At 40.3% G+C, this 19,729-nt stretch overlaps 1 protein-coding gene across 2 annotated transcripts in view; it reads right to left on the reverse strand.

The window, feature by feature from the left end:
• b3glct (beta 3-glucosyltransferase) overlaps positions 1-18,507 on the reverse strand; it is a 196,651-nt gene extending 178,144 nt beyond the window's left edge. The window contains exon 1 of one of the 2 annotated variants that reach the window (XM_031896123.1): positions 18,261-18,507. In XM_031896123.1, coding sequence (XP_031751983.1) covers positions 18,261-18,321 — 61 coding nt within the window. In that variant the 5' untranslated portion in view covers positions 18,322-18,507. 2 annotated transcript variants of the gene reach the window in all.
• Between the last annotated feature and the right edge of the window lie 1,222 nt (positions 18,508-19,729).

Raw genomic sequence — 19,729 nt, forward strand, 5'->3', positions numbered from 1 at the left:
AAACAAGTTCTGTCTTTATAAAGGTAATTCCTGTGTAGGGTCAGCACCAAGTAACATTCCATCAGCACAGACGGGCCCTTAACTGATTCCCTACAGTTCTGCATAACACAGCAAGTTTTGAACCATTCCATTTCCCAAACTCATCTTACAGGTCATTGTTCATCGCTTCTTATCATTTTAATAAGAAAGAAAGCTTTTAGCCATCCTTTTTCACACCCCATAAGCCTGATGTGCGCCTTGGAGAAAAAGACTTTCCATAAATCAAAATCGTATTTCGCTTATAAAGTTTTTTGAACAAATAGTTTTGCCAACTTAAAATATGAACCGCTCTCAGGTATCTTAACAAGGCTGCAACCCCAAATACATTTACTTTTTTTCTGAATTGGCAGCTAAAATCATTGAGCCCAGTGGGTTTCACACTGGTGGCACAAACCACACATAAAAGTAAAAGTGTTTTGGTAAAACAGGCTAACACTAATCACAGAGCCAATAATGCCTAGTGTTACAGAAGAAAGAAAGTCATTTTGGCATTTAACTGCCAATAGATTCGCCACATTAGTGCCACCTAGAACACTGTATATATTCTGAAAGCATTACCATACCTGAGTAAACAGCCCTAGAAATTTTCTGTTTGCTTAAGTTTGCAGCTGCCATTTTAGCTTCATAGTTTCCTGTTGTATAGCTCTAGCCATTATAGCTCAGATTACACATTCCTAGGGGAGAGGGGAGGGAGCTCTTACAATTCTTGTGGGAGAGGGGAGCAGGAGAGGGGAGAGAGTAGAGAACTGAACAGACTCTTGCCCTGGGAATGAAGGATTTATTCTGAGAGCGGACATTAGATACCCTAAGAACATGATTACAAAAAAGAAGATATCGTGTTTCTTTTGACAGAGAACTCAGTGCAGCGTTTCTGTGAGTGCTTATGGCTGTATTTACAGTACATAGACCTTTCTAATAAAGCTTACTTAGTTTTTACCTTTCCTCCTCCTTTAAAGGATAATGAAAGGTTAATATAAAATTAAAAGTAAGTCTAAAGGCATTCTTTTTAAGTACTTACTGCATATCTAAATTCCCAGATCCCTGCTTGCTTCTCCTTAAACTGAACCTAAAGTGATCTATTGAACTATTGATGGAGCACTCATTAACCCTGTCAACTTGGCACGTTGTTTGGGGGGGATCCTGTCACTTTTTCTTACGCAATATTGCCAAAATCCATCCATATTTTCAACTGTAACAGCTAGGCTGCTTATGCATGCTCTCATTCTACTGTAACCTGCTACTAACTGGCCTCCCTAATTCCCATCTCTCCCCTACTACATTCTGTATTCTGTCAGAATTCTGCTCTCCCATCCAAGAGAATACAGGCCCCTCTCCTGCTCACAGAACTTATATTGCAGCGGCACTCACTGTATCCAGCTGCAATAAATACCCTCCTATTTGTGTGTGTAAGTTACCATCCCACTTGGACTGTAAGCTCTACGGGGCAGGGACCTCCATCCTCTTGTCTCTTTGAATCTTAAATTATTGCAACTGCACCTTGTATTTATTATCATACTTTGTATTTATTGTAATAACCTTCTGTTTAACTCATGTATTAATTTAGTGTTCTACTGACTACAACTCAGCTGACCATGCTGTCAATTCCCCCAATCCAACCCAACCCAGCGTGTGTGTGCGAAAACAAAATTGGGTGAACTGACCCCACCACCCACGCAACCCCCCCAAGTGTGTATTCACTATACTTATCTTAGGCATGATTGGGGGAGAGAGCTGTTAAAGAGTGCTGGAGGGGTTCGAGTCTGGGTCGGACTAGTCTGACCCTGTGAGGTACTGAACTAGGGGTAGGCAGACAGAGGTATATGCCTAGTGCCGCCCTTCTATTGTACCCTAGGCACACGTCTCTTCTGCCTACCCCTAGTTCTGGCACAGTCCTTTAGCAGGGAAGATGCCTGTGAAGATGAAGAGGACTTTGACCACTGACACTCCTAAGCAAATCTGTGATGGGGAGCTCCTGTTACAACTCTGAAGGCCTGGATCATTGTTTTTAGCTTAGTGCAGTTCCTAAAATTGCCTCCACAGGGCAATAAGAAACTCCCTTAGGCAGCGAAATGTTAATGCATGACCTCTGATGAAGGCTCGAGGAGTATAAGTTGAAGTGAACATAAAGCATCGCTGCATAACAACCAAAGAGCAACCATGGCTATCACACTTCAATCTGTAAGTCCAATTATAGCACTATTGATCCACTAAATGCAAGCCTTCTTGTGGCACTTTAAATCTGTCACCTCGCTTTGATGAGCTTCCTCGCTGTTTCACCTACGCTTTGAAATACAATTCACTAGTACATTCCCTTCAAAATGAAATATAAAAGGCTACCCTCGTGCTCAGGTGAAGTACCACTCAAAGTGTGCCACATGAGAGCTGGGCCGCACATTTCAAAGTAAGTGATTTAGGGTGGGTTACTTAAAAATGGCTAAAGCACCGGATGATTGTATAATCGGCATGTTCAGTAAATAAATTATTATTGCTGCAGCATATTTGTATCTAATTCAACAGATATGTACAAAGGTAAACCCGAGGCAGTTAACCTACTAATAAAGCTGTATTTCATGTGAATTTATGTCTGTAGGGATTATAAAGTGACCCGCATATACATCTCGTGTCCTGCAGAGGCACTGATTAATGAACAAAAAAAAATAATGGTGTCTAGACCAATTAAATCCATAAACAATCTACATCTAATTAGCCACCTTGACAGACTATATACTCATTTGAAATTAAATGAAAAGAAAAAAAGGGGTTTTACTTTTGCCCATAGACAATAGGGCTCATTTACATACACAAACGCAGCTGCTCTACTGAACTTTTCCCCAAACTGAGTTGCACGTTAAACCCCTTTTATTAAAGGTACCTGTGTTCCACTTCTGTACAGTTGCACTCAGCATTTCCTTCTGTTATGAATCAAGTGCAGAACCCTGGCGCTATAACCACTTCCAGACAAGGTGGTAGCTCCATGCCCAGTGTCAATAGGGGCAGCACCTAATGAATCAGGCTCTGGTGTTACCTGCGCGCCGAACACTGGAAATAACACAAGATGGACTGCAAAATTGCATCCAATTTGCAACAGAGCACTTGTGTTGATTTTGATATATCAGATGCAACTGTGTGAGATATAGCGCAACTATGTCAAGCTCATTCCCCCCTTGCAAACACAATAGCACTGGAGTTCTGAGGAAAAATGCTGCATTGTGGGCAAAAACCTTGCAATCAAAACTGCACTTTGCTGACTGCATTTGCGGTATGCATCCATAATTTGGATCTCCATATCTAAAGTCTACTACAAATCTGTTAAACATTAAATGGGAATTGTCACCCAGACATACAAAGCCGTATAATAAAAGTCCTTTTCAAGTTAAACATGAAACACAATTTCCTTTTTTTACACATCTGTGCCCATTATAAAGGCATTTAAAAATCCCAGCTGTCAATCATATATTGCCTGCCCCACCTCTATGCCTTAGGCATAGACAATAACTTTAGCTTTCCATTCAGCAGTACCTAGATGTCACTGCACTTCTCACTTTTCCCCTCCTTTCGTCATCTAATTATGTAGCCAGTGCATGGGTATGGGCATCTGGCCCTCCATTCTATCACATCACAAGATTTTAGCATGATGCAAAGCTTGCCTTCATAGCAGTGCCTACAAAATCATGGCTGCCTGCTTAGTGTGATTGAGTAATTCCAAGACTGAAAGGACAAGGCAACGCAAAAAATTTTTGCCTAAAAAAGAAAAGAAAATTCTAAGCACCTTTACAATATACATTTATTACAAGTTTGTAATGATTTTTGAGTTATTTGTAAATAAAATTGCTATTAAAAGCAGTGTTTGCCTGTCCTTTTCTATTCCCTGCCCTGGTGGCTCTGACTGTTGAAACAATGTAACACAAGGCAGCAGACTAACAAACTTGCCTTGCTGGAGACTGACCTTTGCAACATTGTTTAAAAAGTAACAACCAGGAGTTCAGCAAATGCTGCTTTCGATAGCAAATACATTTACAAATAACTTTTAAAGCACTACAAATTTTCAATTATTTCATATTGGAAAATTGCTTAGAATTATTATGTTTTCTTTTATTATGCAAAAAAATATGTTTGGGGTTGACATGCCATTGAAGGGAACAAGATATATATTATTTATATAGCGTAAGTGAAATTTATTTTGCTCAACAAACATGAAAGAAAATAATTTGGAGTTATTGGTGACAGGTCCCCTTTAAATAAACCCAATATGATTGTTTTGCCTCCAATAAGGATTAATTATATCTTAGTTGGGATCAAGTACAAGGTACTGTTTTATTATTACAGAGAAAAGGGAATCATTTAACCATTAAATAAACCCAATAGGACCATTCTGCCCCCAATAAGGATTTATTATATCTTAGTTGGGATCAAGTACAGGTACTGTTTTATTATTACAGAGAGGAGTCTATGGGAGATGGCCTTCCCATTCTCCCTCTGCACTAATGCCTTTGTAGATTTCCAACTGTGTCTAGGGTCATTGTCTTGCCTGCAAAACTTCAACTTTGTGACTGATGCTTGAAAATTATCCTGAAGAATGTGTTGATACTGGGTTGAATTTATCCGACCCTTGACTTTAACAAGGGCCCCAGTCCCTGAACTAGCCACACAGCCCCACAGCATGATGGAACCTCCACCAAATGTGACAGTAGGTAGCAGGTGTTTTCCTTGGAATGGGGTGTTATTCTTCCGCCATACAGGTGTTTTCCTTGGAATGGGGTGTTATTCTTCCGCCATACAGGTGTTTTCCTTGGAATGGGGTGTTATTCTTCCGCCATGACAAATAACAAAATTTTTGTCTCATCAGTCCAAAGCACTTTGTTCCAAAATGTCTGTGGCTTGTCTAAATGAGCTTTTGCATACTAGCAAGCAACTCTGTTTTTGGCGTGAGTGCAGAAAGGGCTTCTTTCTCATCAACCTGCCATACAGATGTTCTTTGTGCAAATTGTGCTGAATTGTAGAACGATGTACAGATACACCATCTGCAGCAAGATGTTCTTGCAGGTCTTTGGAGGTGATCTTTGGGTTGTCTGTAACCATTCTCACAATCCTCCACATATGCCGCTTCTGTGTTTTTCTTGGCCTGCCAGACCTGGGTTTAACAGCGACTGTGCCTGTGGCCATCCATTTCCTGATTACATTCCTTACAGTTGAAACTTACAGTTTAAACCTCTGAGATAGCTTTTTGTAGCCTTCCCCTAAACCATGATACTGAACAATCTTTGTTTTCAGATCTTTTGAGAGTTGCTTTGAGGATCCCATGCTGTCACTCTTCAGATGAGAGTCAAACAGAAGCACAACTTGCAATTGGCCACCTTAAATACCTTTTCTCATGATTGGACACACCTGCCTATGAAGTTCAAGGCTTAAAAAGCTAATCCAACCAATTTGGTGTTGCCAGTAATCAGTATTGAGCAGTTATATGCATTCAAATTGGCAAAATAACCAGGGTACCCAAATGTTTGCACAGCCAGTTTTTCATTTGATTCAATTTCATACAACTAAATACTGCTTCACTAAAAATCTTAGTTAAGAAAACACCCCAGTACTCAGATATTCCTGGGAAATGAAAGACATATCACTGTTATCTTTTTTGTTGAAAGTGGAGTCCATTATCATGCAGGCTGAAAGGGGCTCCCAAACTTTTTCATATGACTGTATGTATATATGTGGCAGTTAATGCCAATGTGCTGAGTATATTGAAATCAATTTCTGGTGATTTGTGGAGCCATGGTTACCAGGTGGAATGAACCTCCAGTACACTACTGAAAGGTATAATGGGCTTTAATGTTTATTTAATACACTTCTCTTGTTCTGCGCCTTCTAGCGTATTTGTTGATTTGCAATTTCATCAGTCTCATGCTTGAATTGCTGGAAATTTTCTACCTGAGAGCTCTTACATAGGGAGACGCATTAATTCCATCAAATAAAGTACTATTACTGCTTACACACACAGAGGGCCATTCAAACCGACGGCATTACTTGACAAGGTAATTTTAAGTACTTAAACTTTAGGTGTGCCATAGCAACATGCCCAAAACTCATGCAACACAATCAAGACATCTCTGGCTTATTATTTGTTTACTAAAATTGTCTGTCGCTCACAATGTGTGAGGGCAGACCGGATATATTATAAATTCACTCTGAAATGAGTCACATTAACAGCTCAGGAAAGGAGACAGGAATTTCAGACTTTCGGAAAATTCTATTCCGATTTATCATAATACAGTTATTGTTATTATTAGCTTTTATTTCTATATCACGCTGTATTTTACAGACAAACTATTAAATCAATTCCCAAATCTATTAATACCTTTTTTTTATATTCCACTGCATTATAAGGCAAATATTTATTTATTTAAAGAAGAGAAGAAAAGGTTGAAATCACTTGGGGGTAGCAAAGCTTTAGCACCCCCCCAGTAATTGTATTTACATACCTGATACCCCACAACAGTGCTCCTGTTAGCAGAAAACTGCACTGATTGTCTTCCTGCTGTGAAAGGGGAAAGCGGAACTAATAAAAAAGCCACATTATTTGCTTTACGGCGCATTCATCAGCCCTGGGGTAGCGAAGTAGGAGAAGAGGAGTGCTCTGTGGTGCTTGTTTAAAGAAGCCCTGGCTGGGGCAGTCTTCTGCTAACAGGAGCACCGGTCCTGGATATTAGGTAAGTAAATACAATCACTGAGGAGGGGAAGGCAAAACTTTTGGCAACCCACCGGTGCTTTTACCTTTTCTTCTCCTTTAATTTTGTTTTATGAGCCCTTACCCACAGGAGCGGACACTAATGCTAAATACAGAAAAAAGGTCTACTAGATTTTTAGCATTCAGCATTTGTCTCCAGTCCATGTATGTACATAAAATTAAATTATGTAGCACTTGTTGGGATGTAACCTTACACAAAAACACTAGGGTCAAATGGGAAAACCACACAAACAACATGCAGAGTTGCACCAAAGACTACAAAGAAGTAATGCTAAACATACGCAAGTTAGTGATGCAAGGGTCGACAAGAAGTTGACCTGCACCCAACCCGTCCGTTCCCAACCCAGCAAACCACCTCTATTTAAAGAACCGCATCTGCCCCACCCCATCTCTGACATCACAAAGGGGGTGGGTTGTGTAAATGTTGACCTGCACAACACACAGAAAAACCCAGGGGTCCTGCAAATAACCAGCATCAGTGCTGTGGTATGAAATTTACCAGTAGCTTCCACATCTAATATTACTTTACTGTAGAGATCCCACCACCATCCCACCATCTCTATGCACTGCAGTCACATGAAAATGAATATCCAGGAGCTCAAATATATCACACTGTCTTTCTTTGTAAAATTGGGCCCCTTAGGATAAAAATTTCCGCCAACACCTGAACAGTTAGGCCCATCTGTGTTTAGCATGCTGCTCTATCTATATACTGAAACCTAAAATGTCCCAATGTGTGTGTAAGTGGCAGTATGAGATATTACAGTCATTCACTCAAGGACTCGAAACAGTTCAGGTGTTCAGCAAATCCACTAGTAGATGTCAGAATGAATAATACACTCTATAATCTAAAGCTTCTTGAGGGCAACTTGGACTTTTGAAGGTTCTTATGAACTGGAGTTAGGAGCCCCTGATCTAAATTTCTATCACATAAATATTAGCTCTTCTTCTACCTCCCTAAGCATAAACCAATGCCTGTATTTTAAATTAATCAATTTTTTTCCCCAGTTGACAAGAAAAATAATTGCCTTTGCAGTTTGATATATTTTAAGTCAACAATTAAAAACCCACATTATTCTTTATCTTGTTGCTGCTGATAAAATATTGGAGGAAGACATAACAATCAGGCCTATTAAAATGTAATAATTATTTATTCTACAGATCTGAATGGATCAAAGGCAGCTCAGAATGCAAGCCCCTATATTTATTTGTTCAAGGCTCTGTGCTCAGAATGTTAATCATGTGCTTTTCCAAACACACCTATTCCTTATGAAGGATAAAGCCATATGGGGTCATTTATCAAGCGCAGTGCAGGCTGCAAAGTGCAAAAAAAAACAGTCCACCATGTTCCCTGCACTTTGTGCCCTACCCTGCAAAAAAAATTGCCATAAAGACCTGCCCCCCAGATGAATACAGTGCTGTCTCTGCACTTTGCTGTATTCATGAGGTGAACATAGGTGTCCCACCTCCTTCCCCTCTTGCCACACCATACCTTGAAAGTCATTCAGAGGTTCCAATTAAGGTGCAAAGGCAGGCAGTAAGGACAGGGTTGTCTATTAGATTGTAAGCTCTTTTGGGCAGGGCCCTCTTCACCTCTTGTATTGGTTATTGATTGCTTTATATGTTACTCTGTATGTCCAATGTATGTAACCCACCTATTGTACAGCACTGCGGAATATGTTGGCGCTTTATAAATAAATGTTAATAATAATAATAATTGTCTTGCACCCACCACTGTTTCACTCTGCAACTAGTCCTAGTCTAATCTGGCATTAGGTGCAAGACGTCGGATGCAAGTCCTTTTTAAATGACCACTAAGGAGCACTATTATGCCCCTAGTGCACTTGTATCCATTGTCAAATATGTGCAAGTGAGGGAGTGCATAATAATAACCAAAAGTTGATCTTTTGAGTGTAAAAGGTAGTGGGGTAGCATAACTTTTCCTCTGGGTTTGGCCAAACACCAAGCTGAAACATAACCTAAATTTGCTATTACAGGTATGGGATACGTTATCCGGAAAACCGGTATCCAGAAATACGAAATACGGAAAGCCTGTCTCCCATAGACTTCATTTTGATCAAAAAATTCAGATTCAGATTTTTAAAATTGATTTCCTTTTTCTCTGTAAAAATAAAACAGTGCTTTGTATTTGATCCCAACTAAGATATAATTAATCCTTACTGAATGCAAAATAATCCTATTGGGTTTAATTAATGTTTATTTTTGTGATTTTTTTTGTAGACTTAATTTATGATGATCCAAATTACAGAAAGACCCCTTATCCGGAATTCCCTTGGTCCTGAGCATTCTGTATAATGGGTCCCATAATTGTACAATTATCTTAAAAAGAAATCAAATTGCCTGTAATTGAAAAGACAGAGGTACAGTGGAGGAAATAATTATTTGACCCCTCACTGATTTTGTAAGTTTGTCCAATGACAAAGAAATGAAAAGTCTCAGAACAGTATCATTTCAATGGTAGGTTTATTTTAACAGTGGCAGATAGCACATCAAAAGGAAAATCGAAAAAATAACTTTAAATAAAAGATAGCAACTGATTTGCATTTCATTGAGTGAAATAAGTTTTTGAACCCTCTAACAAAAAAAGACTTAATACTTAGTGGAAAAACCCTTGTTTGCAAGCACAGAGGTCAAACGTTTCTTGTAATTGATGACCAAGTTTGCGCACATTTTAGGAGGAATGTTGGTCCACTCCTCTTTGCAGATCATCTCTAAATCCCTAAGGTTTCGAGGCTGTCTCTGTGCAACTCTGAGCTTGAGCTCCCTCCATAGGTTTTCTATTGGATTAAGGTCCGGAGACTGACTAGGCCACTCCATGACCTTAATGTGCTTCTTCTTGAGCCACTCCTTTGTTGCCTTTGCTGTATGTTTTGGGTCATTGTCTTGCTGGAACACCCATCCACGACCCATTTTCAGTTTCCTGGCAGAGGGAAGGAGGTTGTCGTTCAGGATTTCACGATACATGGCTCCGTCCATTTTCCCGTTAATGCGAATAAGTTGTCCTGTGCCCTTAGCAGAAAAACACCCCCAAAGCAAAATGTTTCCACCCCCATGCTTGACGGTGGGGACGGTGTTTTGGGGGTCATAGGCAGCATTTTTCTTCCTCCAAACACAGCGAGTTGAGTTAATGCCAAAGAGCTCTATTTTGGTCTCATCAGACCACAGCACCTTCTCCCAGTCACTCACAGAATCATTCAGGTGTTCATTGGCAAACTTCAGACGGGCCTGCACATGTGCCTTCTTGAGCAGGGGGACCTTGCGAGCCCTGCAGGATTTTAATCCATTGCGGTGTAATGTGTTTCCAATGGTTTTCTTGGTGACTGTGGTCCCTGCTAATTTGAGGTCATTAACTAACTCCTCCCGTGTAGTTCTAGGATGCTTTTTCACCTTTCTCAGAATCATTGACACCCCACGAGGTGAGATCTTGCGTGGAGCCCCAGAGCGAGGTCGATTGATGGTCATTTTGTGCTCCTTCCATTTTCGAACAATCGCACTAACAGTTGTCACCTTCTCTCCCAGCTTCTTGCTAATGGTTTTGTAGCCCATTCCAGCCTTGTGCAGGTCTACAATTTTGTCTCTGACATCCTTGGACAGCTCTTTGGTCTTTCCCATGTTGGAGAGTTTGGAGTCTGCTTGATTGATTGATTCTGTGGACAGGTGTCTTTTATACAGGTGACTAGTTAAGACAGGTGTCCTTAATGAGGTTGACTAATTGAGTAGATGTGTCTAACCACTCTGTGGGAGCCAGAACTCTTAATGGTTGGTAGGGGTTCAAAAACTTATTTCACTCAATGAAATGCAAATCAGTTGCTATCTTTTATTTAAAGTTATTTTTTCGATTTTCCTTTTGATGTGCTATCTGCCACTGTTAAAATAAACCTACCATTGAAATGATACTGTTCTGAGACTTTTCATTTCTTTGTCATTGGACAAACTTACAAAATCAGTGAGGGGTCAAATAATTATTTCCTCCACTGTAGAATAAAAGGAATATACTTCTCCTATACATATAACAACAAAATCTGATTTTCTTTTCCTTCTGCAAGAATTTATTTAACCATTTATTTTTTTTCCTCCTTTCAATCTATACCCGTAGCTTGCCTTTTTCTTTGCAATTACAACTTGAGAACTGCAAAGGCCTGAGGTTAAATATACATTTTGCCTTGGAGAAATTACATTGTAGATGTCACTTCTAAAAACACTGTTCTCCTGCCAGCCCTTCTCTACCCATTCAACAAACAGCTGGCTAGGCAGAAAGGTCATATGTCTGAAGATAACTTGATGTAAATACAGGAAGTACACGGGGACCAACCAACCAAAAAAGTAATGGAAAGCAATGTCTGAGAAGAAATTCCTGCCTTGGTGCGTCTTCATTGTTTCTTTATTGAAATGCAGTTCTTGATTTTTTTTTTTTGTTTAATTTTGAAATCTGGGGCTATATATATCCTTAGTTTCTCAGATGCCCTTAGCCATGTGACTTATGCTCCAATAAATGTCAGTCTCTCTTTACCGCTGTGCTGCAAGTTGGAGTGATATGACCCCCCCCCCCTCCGTTTCTCCCCAGCAGCTGATCAGCAGAACAATGGGAAGGTAGCAAGGTAATAGCTCCCTGACACCTCTGCTAAAGGATTCAGCTGCCTGAACTATTAGAAGCTCCATGGGCTATTAGCACTGCTGGTACTGTCCTGAATTTTAGTGAGTGTGTAAACAGGCAAAACTGCAGATACTGCCTCCAAATAACTAGAGGTGACTTTAGTCATTTCTCTAATAGCCAAAACACATTGGAAAAACTGTCCCATGCAGCATTAGCCTGAATTAGCTTGAACAGTAAAGGATATATAGATATATATAGAGCTATAGACTGTCAATAGCTTTTATCGCCCATTGTTTGGCCACCTTAAGTCCCTGTCCTCCAGATAGTTACCACCAACAACAGAAAACACTCTAAAAATCTTTTTTATTAGGTAGCTGGCTAAGGACTAGCATGTGCTTATCTTTAATCTTTTCATTAAAGGTAGAAGAATTTGGAACCCCCTTGCTTTTCCACCTTACACCTCCACACGTACATTCTATTACCAGATACTAAAATTACTGATTACTGAAATCAGTCTGTATCTGCCATGCCCAAATTTGTCACATTTGGTGTTACTGTTTAGTTACAATCCCAATATATAATAAACAGATATGAGCATGACTATACTATAATAGGCAAAGACCCATCCTTGTTTCCACAATACAAGTGCTTCAGCTCTAGGGATGCTCTAGCGATTTAGTGAAAGCAGCAATCAAAAGGCTTGCAATAAATCTCCGGTTTACGAGCTGTTGAGTTCTTTCTGAGAATTTCTGTTTATTAGTTATTATGGTAAGAACCTACTGCACAGATGAACGGTATGGGATTCACTTTCATATACATGTTCCTCTCTCAAGCTATGGGTGCAAATATATTGCCAGGATCCTGTTGAAAGGCTAATTATATTACAATGAAACAAAAAATCTTTCTAACATATTTAATTCAACATTTACCAAACAAGATACTTTACAGGTCGCTTAAAGGAGAAGGAATAGTTAAAAATCACTGGGGAGGTACCAAAAGTTAGGCACCCCCAGTGATTGTATTTACTTACCTGATATCCCAGGCTGGAAGCAGTAAGAGAATTGCTCTGTGTTGCTCACTGAGAAGAATCCTGGGTCTGGGCACTTTTCTGCTAACAGGAGTACTAGCCTGGTGTATCAGGTAAGTAAATACAATTTTGTCTTTCCTTCTTCTTTATAGGAAAAGGAAAGTCATTTTGGCATTTTACTGCCAATAGATTTGCCACATTAGTGCCACCTAGAACAATATATTTATTCTGCAGAAAGCTTTACCATACCTGAGTAAAGAGCCCTAGAAGCTTTCTGATTGCAGCTGCCATTTTAGCTTGGTGTTCATAGCTTCCCGTTTGCAGTCTAGCCGTGAAAGCTCAGATCACACATACCAAGGGTGGGGGGAGTGAGATTTATGAATTCATATGGGAGGGGGGAGCAGGAGAGGGGAGAGAGAGGAGAGAACTGCAGACTCTGGCCCAGGAATTAAGGATTTTTCTGAGAGAGGAAGTCAGATACCCTAAGAACATGTTTACAAAAAAGGACTGAGTGCAGCAATAATGTAAGTGCTTATGGCTGTATTTACATAGACCTTTTTGATAAAGCTTATTTAGCTTTTACCTTTCCCTCTCCTTTAAAAGGGGCCTGTATAATAAAAGTTCCTTTAAAACTAAACATGAAACCTAAATTCTTTTTTTATTAAAATGTCCATACCCGTTACAAATGTATTAAAAAATCTGAGCTGTCAATCATATACTTTGCAAAGTTACTTTCACTTTCCATTTAGCACTTCCTAGAAATCACTGCACTCCTCACATTCCCCCTCCCTTCTCACCACCTATAACTGTGTAGTCTGTGATTGCAGACAGACTGAGGAGATGGAGCCTGAATGAGCACTAGGGGGGGAACTAAAGCTGTACAAACTGTAAAAAGTGGTTACAGACCCAGACCCAGACTGGCAATCTGTGGATTCTAGCACATGCCAGAAGGGCTGCTGTAAAATAGAAATTTACTAATAAGTGGGCTGGTTGGGGGCTGTTTGGGCCTCTGCATACTTGAAATGTCATGGCCTATTTTGAATCAGCTACTTTCCACCTGAGGGCATCTTCAACTGAAACACATTAATGCCATTCATATTTGCACCCCTACATGTTCCTAGCATTCATGGATTCTGCATGGAGCACCAAGCAGCTTACTCTTATATATCCTGCACAAGTGTGTGCACTAAGGCAGAGGAAGCCTGCGATTATTGCCAGCCTAGATGTTGCTGTTATTCCAGGGTTTCTATAGCGGGTTGTGTCAATAGCCATGACGTGAGGCAATCCTGCAGGGACCCTCTGCTACAGGTGTCCTGCCAAGAAGGCCCTCTATCTTATCCTACATATTGGTGGAGCACTGGTACATTGGCATCTCCAAAAACTTCACTATCATTCTACATATTCAGAATCCTAGAGGAATTCCAGATGATCTCTGCCTAGAAAATTCTGCAAAATTCCATGCATGCCAACAAAGAACTAATGTTGTTAAAGCTAAACTCAGAAACAAATATCATACCTGAGGATTGAACCCACCTATAAGGCTCTCTAATATGGGCTTAAAGGGGCAGTACACCCCTTTATTCAACACACATGCAATGAATAAGGGCTTGTACTGAACATAATTTTTTTTCGTTATTAAAACAATAGGCAAAAAAGTATGTATCTCTTAAGCCAAACAGGGAAATTGAAGCTACTCCACATTTGGTCCTTGCGAGGTAGATAATTACAAGTATTACTCCCTCACTCCCTCCCCCCTTTATTGTGACATATTAAATGTGAATTCATATTATGTAAGTTTCTTATTTGACTTTTTAATGGTGTTGAATTCCCATAAATTAATAGATGTATGCCCTTTAGAACCTTATTTAACCATTGCATGTGTGTTTCTTTGTGTCGTTGTGTTGATGTATATCATCCCTTCCTAGTTTGTGTACATGATCACATAAGGAAATTCAGTTCTGGGACCATACAATATGTGAGTACTGCTGAGTGCAACCTATTAATATGATGTTTTGTACTACAGACAAAAAGGAAGGATGCGATGAATCTAGGAACGGACAGCAGCCTTATGAACTGATAAATGTTTACTGAAAATGGCTCCATTTACCATGAGATTATTTAAAAGCAAATTTGACAGATGCCTAGAGAGGATATTTTGTCTTCTCTCTCTATTCAGTTAGGTACATGATGACCAATGTTAATAGTTTCAGGGAAGGGGGCCATGTTGGCCAAATTATACGAGATAGATGGCTATAGATGAGGACTAACATGAATGAATCCCAAATACTGAATCTAGACTGTTGCATTAACATATTACATTAAGCAGCAAATTAGCTACTGAGCGTAACAACCATATTGTTGTGCACAAAATCCACTTCAATGGTGGGACTTGAATTGAATTGGTAATAATCTGCATATTGATGGTGTCAAACAGTATATTTTATGTAAAGACTGACATTTAAAAGAGATGATGGAATTATGCATAAGTTAGAAATTATATACAATGTTTGTCTGTAGAAGAAGCCAAATGGAGACTTACAACAAAATTGAAATGTCTGTGTGATATGGCTGTTATTAGGTATCTCAATGATCTTTTATATATAGAGCAATTTTTTATTAATCTTCGATGCTTGACTGTTTTTTTTTCAAGATCATGATTTTTTTAAGATATCTGCAAAAAACTTTATTCGTAAAAATTCAATCACAACAAAATATTGCATTGTTCCATACATTTCACAAAGCTGGATGCTTAAAAAAGCTTGAATGTTGAAACCACCCATTCCATTGACAAGTTTGTCAGGTTTTAGCTAATTTTCTCATCTAAATTTTTTTTAAAATTTCAATTGATAAAAATCAAAAATTCATTATTGCATTTTTTGCTATGATTTTCTCAAATTGTGGGAAAAAAACACAATCTAGAATGAATAGGCCCCGAGGAAGCTAATTTATCAAAATGTGGAAAAAAAAGCCAAAAGACTTGTACAACTCTTTCATGGTTATTTTCCGGGAAAGCTAGCTGAGTAAAGAAAAACCTGAATGAAATAGCAAAAATGACAATGTTTAATTGATTTTCAATGAGGCTGAAATAAATAAATATAATTTTTTGAGACTATTCCCATTGATTTTTATAGGACCTCACCAGCTTTTACTTGCCAAGTATTTTTTGCGACTTTTCCCATTCTTTTCCTTTAATAATTTATTATTAAAGGTTTCAGAAAAAAATTAATTTATTATTAATTTATTATTTGAAGTTTCAGAAAATACTTGAGTGAGTTTTTGTGGTCTTTCTTGAATTGAAAAAAAACAATCAAGTTCAAAATTTGATAAATCTGCCCCTTAGACTCAAGTGATGTGCAGGTCAACCATATATCAACCCGCACCCAACCCTAACCCGCCCCTTCCCTGCCACCAGTCCGCAGCTTCACGTCTATTTATAGACCTGCCCAACCTTTGTTATCACTGAGGGGGTGGGGAGGGGCAGGCATGTGCCTATAAATAGACGCTGCCAGCAGTGACGGGCCAAGGCGATAGGTCGCCCTAGGCAACCTGGTCAGCTTGGCCCGCCCTAACTAGCCCACCCCTGTGTGTGCACGCGCATGATGTGCGTACCCAGGGCAGCAGGGTTGCCTGGGCCACTGCAGTGGAGCGAAAGGGGCTAGAACTAGAGGTAGGTAAAAAAAGAGGTATCTTGTGCCCCCCCCCACCGTTGCGCCCTAGGCAGGTGCCTCTTCTGCCTACCCCTAGTTCCAGCTGTGGCTGCCAGACCCAAAAGCATGGCTCAGTTAGGTGATAGGCAGGTAGGGAGGCAGAAGGGGTGCGACCTGCACCTGCCCACAACCCGCTTTTGATGGTACGTTGTCAGTCTGAACCTGCCCGACCAGTGGGTCCCGCTGGTTGCCGTCCACTATCGCTCATGTGCAGTAGTACGGTAAGTACGGTAAGACGGTGGGAGGGTGCTGTGTTAATTTTTGCCCCTCCAGTCCAGTGCATTTTTTTTCCCAAAAGAAGCATTACGGGCAAAAAAAATAGATTACAGAAATGCGGGACATTCCTGGAACTATCCCTGACAGCGGGATGCACTGGCAGCAGCTGGGCGTCCTTCTTCAGCGGTTCCCTCTCGTTATGCTGCTCCTTGTTCGGCGGCGACAGGCCCTTTTATAAGGTTGTGCCCCGTGCACATTGACATTACACGTACGTCAATACTGGTATTGCAAAACTGGTACATAGTTAAAACTCACTTATAACTGACTGCCTTCTCTCTATATTTGTATTTTATATGTAGGAGTTGCTATATTGTTCTCCTTAGGTAGTACAATATGAGGGTATAGCACATTTGCGTCTGATCCCACCATTTTAACCCATTTGATGGGGTGTGCCAATTGGGGCATAAGTTGGCGTGGTCAAAAAAAACTAACTCATTTACAAGAGGAATTTGCCAATGCCTTTTACACCGAGGGACCTCAAAGCCCAGAAAGCTTGCTTTGTAGTATTTCTATATAGTTTTTTTATTATTAGGTATCATCTTTATGCCGTTCTTTTATTCCTCCTGATCTCCTGCTAGCATGGCAAAAATCTTTTTCTGTAACATACATGTGTCTGCACCAGATATAAAAGGCAGAACATATGTCTTTTTTTATGATGAGTAACCAACATTAACAATGAGGTTTATTTATAGCCATGATACATTTCTCACAATCAGCATAAAGTCACTTTTAAAAAGTGACTTTTATCCCATACATCAATACACAGACACAAAGCTTACATCAATATACTGCCAAAAGCAATAGGGAGCAATAGAAGAACTTTATTTTATATCTGGCATACTGCTAACGTTGCTTTATAAGACAAACATATTAACCTACCACCACCATCAATCAATGTATTGTGCCACCTATTACGGGTTTCAGAATCTATTCGACAACTTGGATACAATAAAAGATAGATACAACCAGCACATACCCAGACTGATGATAAAGACATAGCTGAGTGCAGCGTATGATATTTCTCATCTGTCATTCAGATCTTAAAGAGCAGTATTTCAACTCACAGTAGCTGCCGGTAAGTGGAGCTGGGGACTGGCTCAGATATATTGCATTAGATCCAAGCAAACCTTGAAAGTGACAGTAAAATAAAAAAGTGCTGATAGAGCAAGAGCCAAATAAATGTGTTTGTGGGTACGTAATGCAAGCTACTCTGTATGTACCCACTCACAGCGCTCCATTTGTAGGAATAAAGCAGAGTCCGATGAATGGGAACGCAGAAGCGCAAATGCTTCTCTATACAAAGCGAAGCTCGGGGCTTTTAGCAGCAATTCTCATAATGAAACAAAATGTCATTCTAAGCAACTTTCCAATGAACATGAATTACAGATGTTGGGTGGTTTGCAGGTTATTTTAAAATGCTATTGAAAGCGGTATCTGTCAGGCTGTTTATATTCTCTGCACTGCTGGTTCTGACTACTGAAGACAGAACAGAAATGAATGAACACTGCTGCCAATTGCAATGACATTTACAAAATAACATGAACGCCACTGAGAATTGGTTAGGAATAAATATTGGAAAATTGCTTATAATGATGCTAAACAAAAACAACAGCATTTGACTGTAGGTTGAGTTAAACGGCAAGGGAGTTTGTATCATCCCGCTGTCAGTCACAATATAATGAACAAGCAGCTGGAAAAGAGATACAATGTAGATAATAAAGTTATAAGTGATGGAACTCCAGCTATAGGCAAACAGCCCCCATTGAGGCTACAAGTACCGATGAGACGCACAAGTTGCGGGACAGCAGCAGTAAGTGGGGAGAAGCAGCGCTGCACAGCCGCTATTGTACTTACTGTGGAGCAGGCAGCAAGACAAGAATAAAGCAGCCGGGCGGAGGCAGATGCGGAGCGGCATGTTCCCTCACTGCACTTCTGGGCTGGGAGAGGAGGCTGCAGCCCGTCTGCCTGAATGGGAGAGAGTTCCGGATAAGCAGCTCTCACATTCCTTACTGCCAGCGATACCCTGCCTGCCAGAGCCACAACATGAGCCAGGGCTGGCAAACGCATGAAAGCCCCTTGCTGATTGGTCCGCTGCCGAGCACATTCTAATTGGCCGCCGGAATCCCTTTCCTGATTTGGTATAAATAGAGTGGGCGGGCACTGGGTTGGAAATCAATGAGGCGGCCGGGATAAAGTTTGTAGGGGGTGGGACAGTGGGGACCGAGGTGCCAGACAGCGGAACTGCCTCAGAATGTGTTTGTGCTGCTAGCGGGATACTATACACTATAGGGTTACATTGTGTCAGGGTTGTGCGCTACGAACAGACCTGTGGCTTACTTCCCTGCCTGTTATACAGGGGCCTGCCTGCCCTGTATGGGAGTGAGCTGCCAGGCATTGAGCTATGGCTGTAAGGGGCCCCTTCCCTGTTGGATCTTAGTGAGCAGGGTTAGCCTGACAGATCTAAATCTCATCAGTCTATTTACCTATCCGCCCTTTCTTGTTTCCAGTATAAGCCTGTAACATTAAAGTCACTCTGACACTAGAAAACTACTTTTCAAAATATAAATGTACACTAAATGCCCTATAGGTCATGTTAATTGTTTTTCACTGATAGAGCTGCTTTTGTAAGTAATTGTTACTTGAAGTCCCTAAACCTGACTGTTAAACCAACCTGACTGTCACTTCTCAGCCTGTCAGTTATAGCTTCTAATGCTAACTGCCTACTACTGCACAAATATGGCAGTTCATATAGATAATATAAAAGCATTGGGCAAATACTTTAAAGCCAAAATTTAAGATAGCATGAAAAATGTTATAATAGATGTAAAAAACAAGGCAACACCTTTGTAACCCCCTTTTGGCTGTAATACAGATAAGTCCAACTTGTGATAGGTTAGAGCATGGGGTGCTTTGGACCATTTCAAAGGATGGGCCTTCACTATGTGGAAGGATTATTATGAACTGCCAGCCATAATAGTAATGTGAAAGAAGGACACCAAGAGTTATTTTGCAGCAAACTGCAAAAAAACAGGACTGGTTTATCGTCCAAGACAAATTAATGCAGGGTTATGCAATGCTCCCAAATACCGAGGTAGAGCAATAGAAATGGCAAGCTAAATGCAGAGCAAGCAATCTGTACAGATGCATCACTGTGAAGAGTAGTTGGTAAGCGATTCTTTATCCTTAGGGTTTCCCCCTTAATGGACCAGATCCCAAACAGCAGACGTGGATCAGGGAGAAGACTATGCCTGAATTTCCTGCCACTACTGCGGTCCCTTCACCAAGGCAGCGGAGTCTGTAACGGATAATACTCCCAGCTCTCT

This window comes from Xenopus tropicalis, chromosome 2 (genome assembly GCF_000004195.4).
Source record: "Xenopus tropicalis strain Nigerian chromosome 2, UCB_Xtro_10.0, whole genome shotgun sequence".
Lineage (NCBI taxonomy): Eukaryota > Metazoa > Chordata > Amphibia > Anura > Pipidae > Xenopus > Xenopus tropicalis.